At 41.9% G+C, this 7,123-nt stretch overlaps 1 protein-coding gene across 1 annotated transcript; it reads left to right on the plus strand.

The window, feature by feature from the left end:
• Positions 1–266: 266 nt before the first annotated feature.
• Positions 267–4,063, plus strand: LOC311004493 (uncharacterized protein). The gene is made up of 5 exons (XM_083996569.1): positions 267–302; positions 476–569; positions 1,178–1,259; positions 2,560–2,727; positions 3,977–4,063. The coding sequence occupies exons 1-4, from the start codon at positions 275–277 to the stop codon at positions 2,716–2,718; spliced, it is 363 nt and encodes a 120-aa protein (XP_083852695.1). The 5' UTR covers positions 267–274; the 3' UTR covers positions 2,719–2,727; positions 3,977–4,063.
• Positions 4,064–7,123: the final 3,060 nt, after the last annotated feature.

Raw genomic sequence — 7,123 nt, forward strand, 5'->3', positions numbered from 1 at the left:
GGTAAGCGGTCTTTCTTTTACAGTTTTCGTATGCTATTTCATCAATAAAGTTAATTTTGATGTGATAAATCAACTGTTTAGATTTCAAATATCAGCATGAGCACGAAGATTTGTGGCAAATCGAACTTTTGCTCGACTATTTTCGGAGTTGAGAAGCTCCATGAACGGGGGCGGCAGGCAGGCAGCGTATGCGGGGGTAGTTGCTCTCTAAGCGGCTAGTCTACTGCTCACAGACCCGTATTGTTTTGCCTCTGTTACAGAAAACGAGAACACAATGGCGGAGGAGACGGCAACCCACAACTGTAAGAGTATTTTAAATTAATATTCGTACAGCTGCCATTCCGTTAAATTAATACCAGAGTAAATATAAATGTGAACTAACGTTAGTTCAAGAGATTACCGGTATACTTAGCCTAACCAAATGTTTAACGACCTGTATTTTGGTTGATTTTGTATTGTTTTGACTTCAATCAAGGGACAACTGACGAAACCGCGGCTCTCATCACCTGGAGAGCCGCAAATGAAGCCCTCTTTACCGGCCGGAGGAACTCCTCCAAGACCGGATGGGAGTGAATAAGCTTTTTATGTGTTTTTATACGAGGAGCAGTGGGAGTGTGTTTGTTTGTGCCAGATTTCACAGCCTCTTAAAATGGTTTGATGGAACCTAAATAAACAAATGAAAAATATAGTGTAACGCTAAACTAAATGTTATAATACTAAGTTGTGTGAATTGTAACCTGCATGGTGAACAAAAATGACTTAAAGTGCCACAAAGTACAAGTGAAGGGCAACAGCAATAGTACAGGTGCAGTTATCAACCTAAGTGATATACTAGATGTACTAACAATATTAACTATATATTATCAATATAACTATTGATGAAGCCACTTGGATAAGGGTGGAAACGTCTTCAAAGACAAAACGAAGTCCAGTTGACTTGATTCAATTGCCTAGAGATGACTTTGACCTGGACTAATGAGAATTTACACAGACATTTACTATATAATATCACTATTCTCTTCCTTGCATGCATGTAAGTGCAATCATCCTAACTACATCACATTCAGTAGTCTCTGTCAGCTTGTGTGTCTGTAATATATTTGTTAACATGTGTTCTCAATGTGTAATAATATGTCTAACTTGCCCTTCTTTGTGTGAATGTGTGTGGTTTATCTAGAGTCTTTGTGAGAGACAGTGGCGTGCCTGTCACCCCCAAACAGGCACAGAAAAAGTGGAACAACCTGAAAGAAAAGTACAAGGTACCACCATTCTATCCACTTTTCAGTAAATAAGTTGGACATGGCAACATTCATTCAGTGAATTGTTATTTTTTAGGAGCTTAGGGACCCACCAACAGGGAAAGGGGTGGAGGCGGGAGGGGTGACAGCTGCCACCTGGCCATGGTATGGTCAGATGGATGCCGCACTCCGGGGGCAGCACTCCATTAGTCCGCCCCTGGTAGTTGCGGCTAATCTGACCCCCACTACAGGTGGCGTTGTCACCCCCCCGTCCTCTGCCCCTCCCAGAGAAGGGGAAACACCACCAGCTCCCAAGAGGGCCAGGGCCAGTGGGCAGCTGCTGGACTACCTAAAAGAGCAGGCAGAGAAAGATGAAGACAGGGAGAAGAGGGCAGAGGCGAGGGAAGAGGAGAGGGAGAGGGCAGCATCTCAGAGGGCAGAAAAGTTTTTGTCTCTCTTTGAGAGACTTGTTGATAAAATGTAAATAGTTAAGTAGTTATAGTTATTTTTTTTTATGTAGTTCTTAATTGATGTTTTATTGTTTTGTGTGAATTAAATTGTGAATATTGAGTGTCAGCCTGTACAGTATTTTATCAGTTGTGAATGAAGTGGTCTCAAAGAAATTTGAAACGCAACTGGACTTGGTTATTTGTCAGTTATTTGCCAGTTATTTGCCAGTTAATGTTCGCATCTGACCAGGCTGGGACTGGTCCTCGGACTTTGTCCCAGCCTGGTCAGATGCTACATGAACTGATGAAGCCTCTTGGATGAGAGGTGAAACGTCTTCCTAGACAAATAACCAAGTCCAGTTGCCTTTCGATTTAAATTTCTTTGAGATAACTATGACCTGGACAAATGAGAATATGCACAGGCCGAATGAAGTGGTAATATGCAGGTAAGGTGTTGGGTTATTTAGACTTTGAGGCACCAAGGCTTGTAACGGTGGTCACAACAAAGAATGCTTCTGAAACTGAAATCTGATGGGAGGTTGACTTTACTTACAGGTGTTATATGTTTAACTATATACATAATATAATCATTTTTTTATTGAGATAAACTATAAAATCATTTTTAATTAAGATGAAATATATACACACAATCATTTTTAATTAAGATAAACTATATATACAATAATTTTCCATCAAGATAAACTATATACATAATAATTTTTAATTAAGATTAACTAACACAATCATTGATGCACTATTTATACAATCATTTTAAATCAACAAAACAATATTTACAATTAACATTAATTAACATTACAACTACTGAACTGATTATAATTTGGGGGTTTCCCTTAATAATCGTGCTCCCTCAGACAAGCCGGGAGCTCTTGAGGGGCAGACACCTGGGCAGCAAGTCGGCCTCTGAGATTGGCTCCCGACAGCTCCTGGTCTTCCGCAGCGTTTCCCCCAGCTTCCTCATCCTCCCCGTCATCCTCCTCTGCCTCCTCCTCTTCCTGCAGGTCACCGGCTAACAGGCAGAGGTTGTGCAGTATGCAGCATGCTGCGACAACCTTGGGGGCAAAGAGAGCCCGGATCTCCAAAGCCCGGAGGAAGATGGCTCTCCAGCGGGTTTTGAGCAACCCGAAGGTCCGCTCAATGATGTTTCGGGCCTTGGCGTGATGCCTATTGAAACGGGCCTCAACTTGGCCTGTTGATTAAAATACAGGTAATGTATAACACATCCAGGAATTCAAATTCAAAGTAACAACTGTAATAAATAATGTATTCTCTTACCTGCTATAGGTTGACGGTAGGGAGTGATGAGGGCCACCGGATGCTGCAGGCAGGGGTACCCCCCGTCTCCCAGGAGGAAGAAGCCAGCCGGTGGGTAGAGGGACTCCTTATACATCGGAGACCTCCGGAGGACAAGGGCATCGTGCACTGACCCCGTGTTGCCGATGTAAATGTCAAGAAATGCACCGTTGCTGTCACACACACCCTGAAGAACCACAGATGGGAACAGCTTTCTGTTAATGTAGCTCTTCTTCTGCTCCGCAGGTGGCACAAGACGGACGTGGCATCCATCGATGGCTCCAACGGCATGATGGAAAGCCTCATGCCCAGCCAGCCGAGCGAAACCTGCTCCCACCTCCTCCATCTCCTCAGGCTTGGGGAAATGGATAGCCCTATGAATGATGCCCATCATGGCCTCAACAGAAGTGTGGACGACCCTGGCAACTGTGGCTCTTGGTATGGCAAATATGTCTGCCGTGACCCGGTAGGACGTGCCACATGCCAGCCAGTAGAGACAGACGGCCACCTCTATTTCATGGCTCCAGCCATGTGGCTTTAGCCGGGGCAACATCTGGACCAACAGATGGATGGTCTCCCTTGACAGCCTGAAGGCTGGTTTCAGGTCAGCCTCCTCGGAGAAGAAGGTGCAGAGGATGGGCACAGTGTTGTTGACCTGGGCATACCTTCGAGGAGAATGATCCTGTAATGAAAAAAAAAAAAAAAATGTAATTAGTAAAACAATGAAATAATATTTGAATGAATTTATTTATTTATTTATTTATTAATTACTTGCTTGAAAATGTATTTATAGTTCTTTGCTCAGTTCTCATTAAACTTAATGTATGTTTTGTGTTCTATACAAATGAGCTTCACTTGATTTATTACACAAGACTTATCAGACTTGTATCAGATATCAGAAATAAATAAATTGTACAACGTAATATGCTCCGCTATTTCACCTGTAATTGTTGGGTCCCCCCACGATTTCACCAGTAGGTGGTGCTAGGTATCAGATGTCAAATTGTATGAATGAGTAGTAGGAAATTTATGAATGAAAGGGGCGGGTCTACCGTTACTATTACTACACAGTTTGGGTCGGACCTTGTTAATCTTGTTTCATACATTAATATTTATAATACACCGGTGTTAATATTTCTAAACCGTACCATAGTTGTTTTGTTAACTTTAATATGAATGAAAAACCAAGTGATCGTGAAGAAAAGATAACTTACAAATCCAGCAAAGGCTAGGATAGCGCGACGTCTCTCCAGACTCCTCCTCCTCATCCTGGCTCTCCTCCGCTGAAGACGCCCCCTCAGCTCGGCAGCTTCCTCCTCTGCCTCCCGGTAAAGAATACCGACCGCGACAGCGAGCAACACTTGCCGGTACATATTGACGGTGGTAATACCGAACGTCTCTGATGATACTAAACTACTACTACTCACAATCTACGAACGCAAACCCACAATGGCGATCCTCTACACACAACAGCCTTTTCGCGGGGTTTGTTTTTCCCGCTGTTGTCTCGTCACGTAGGCAGATTCATGGCTCGTGAGCTTCAGAAGCACTTGAGAATGAGGGTTGTTGTTGCTGCTTTATTTACGTGGATATTTATTTATTTATTTACATGTCACGTACACACGAGATAGGTATATTTATTTATTTATTTATTTACATGTCACATACACACGAGATAGGTATATTTATTTATTTATTTAGCCTACATGTCACATACACACGAGATAGGTATATTTATTTATTTATTTAGCCTACATGTCACATACACACGAGATAGGTATATTTATTTATTTATTTACATGTCACGTACACACGAGAGAGAGAGAGAGCATTTGTTTTGGATGTTAACGCCCAGCTGTTTGATCAGCTGTTTAATCAGCTGTTTAATCAGTGCAGGCTGCCTGTGGCACCACAAGAACGCATCGTCTCAAAACTGAAAACGAGCATTCTGTATTCTTGTGATCTCCGGAGTTCATTCTTCGGAGAACGACTAGCAAGAACATTCTCCTCAAGAACACAAGTCCGTTCTTTGCATTCTTGGTATTGAGAAACGGCCATTATTATCAGAATGAGCCGGGCGGCGCTCAGAGATGACATCATCCAGGTCAGAGGTCAGTAGGTCAACCTACAGACCCCGGATGTTGATAACAGCTAACCCCGGACTCAGAGGGGAATAGCACTAGCCTATCAGAACTAAATATTGGTGAAATGAAGGAGTTTCTCTGCAGATAATGTGTTATTTAGAGGCTGCATTCTGCTGCCCTGTAGACTCCATTATACGGATATACGCGCCTCTCGGCTGGAGCTACACTGCAAAAACTCAAAATCTTTCCAATAATATTTGTCATATTTCTTGTCAAAATGTCTAATTTCTAGTCAAAACTAATCTCTTTCCACTTGAAATAAGACTCATCACCTAAAAATGTAATTGTTTTTAGATAATTTCACTTCTTTCAAACAAATTTTCACTTCAAATAAGTAGAAAAATCTGCCAGTGAAAGCAAGTTTTTTGTGCTTGTAATAAGAAAGAAAAACTTGCTCCACTATCAGATTTTTTTTTTTTTACTTATTTCAAGTAAAAATCTGCTTGAAAGAAGTAAAAAGTGTCTAAAAACAAGCTACTTTTTATGTGATTTTACGTATAATGAGACTAGTTTTGACTAGAAATGACATTTTGACAAAAAATAATATTCTTGGTAAGATTTTGAGTTTTTGCAGTGTAATTTCATCTGAACGACTTGTAATGACACCAAAGTTATCTGGGGGAGGAAATGATCGGATTTTATGCTGGAAATAAGGTCCAGGGGTCTCATTTATCATTGTGGATACACCTTTTTTTACGCCATTTTCCCCTCGTTTTGTGCGTACGCACTTTTCTCCGCCAAAATTGGGATCTATCAAGCCAAAACCTGACGGGGAAAAGTGCGGACATTTACATCCATTTTGACCCTGGCGTACGCCTTTTTTGAGGAACAGGAGGAATTGGCGACACCGTTGCTGAGTCAGAGAACTGCAGTGTGAGAGGGAGAGAGGAGTGGAGTACATTTAGAAGAGCACAGTAGGATTTTATGAAGTAATTGTGGTAGTGGTGGACCGTTGATGCTGGCAATCCAACCCGCTCTATAATAACACTAGGCTTTATGTTAATTGATAAACAGAGCGCATTGTGGATTTTGCTTTTTTGATTAGGCTGTGTGACGTCCGACAAGGATCAAACCATCCAAGTTTAAAAACACACCGGCAGCAGCGCACACTGATCTGCAGCTACTGAGACTGTTATTATTCTGTCACCTGAGTTAACGAGGTGCACGTGTGTTTGGAGCTGAGAGGAGAGGATAAAGAGCGAGACAACGCGGCTCTGAGGAGGAACTGTGAAGGACTCAGCTCAGCTGACCTAAACCGAGTCCAGTAGAGCTGTAACTGTGGCCTGCAAAGTAATGGTAACTATCGTCCTGCTTCCTACATTGTTTTAACATCTAGGTAAAAAAAAAAAAAAAAAAAAAAAAAAAAAATTCTGGGATAAACGGGCAGATTACATAAGATTCTTCTTCTTTCTGCTCCCTTTTGTTGAGATTTGGGAGTTTTTTGTTTTTATTGTAGCTTATTAAAATGCAAGATCATTTATTGCCCGTGTATCTGCTTTCAGAGAAGCGGAGAAGTTCCGCTTCTTTCCCCCGTCCTAGCACATGGCTAATTAAATATGCACGTGCTGACCATATATAGTTGTATATAGGCGTTCCGGGGGTGGAGTAAGAGGTGTGTTCACGTGTGCACCATTCTTGAGTCCTGTGTGATTTATTGCGGAGAGTTGTGCGTACGCACAGTTTGATTGATCTGAAAAAGGTGTAAATATTTAGGGTGTACGCCATTTTCGTCTTTTCGCCGTACGCAAATATTTAGTAGCAGTTTTACACCCTCTTTGATAAATGAGGCCCCAGATTGTTAAAAAAAAAATGGATGGATGAAGCAGGAAAAGAAGTTTGCTGTGTGTCGTCTGATGCTCTGGTCAGCTGTTGTGAGTCCGTTCAGCTGCTGAAAGTAAACAGTGAATTATTATCAGTCCCAGACCGGCGGACAGAGCCAACAACAACATTTAGTTGTCAAGGTAACGTGAAAAGAGGGGGT

This window comes from Trachurus trachurus, assembly GCF_905171665.1.
Source record: "Trachurus trachurus genome assembly, chromosome: 3".
In the NCBI taxonomy this organism is placed as follows: Eukaryota; Metazoa; Chordata; class Actinopteri; order Carangiformes; family Carangidae; genus Trachurus; species Trachurus trachurus.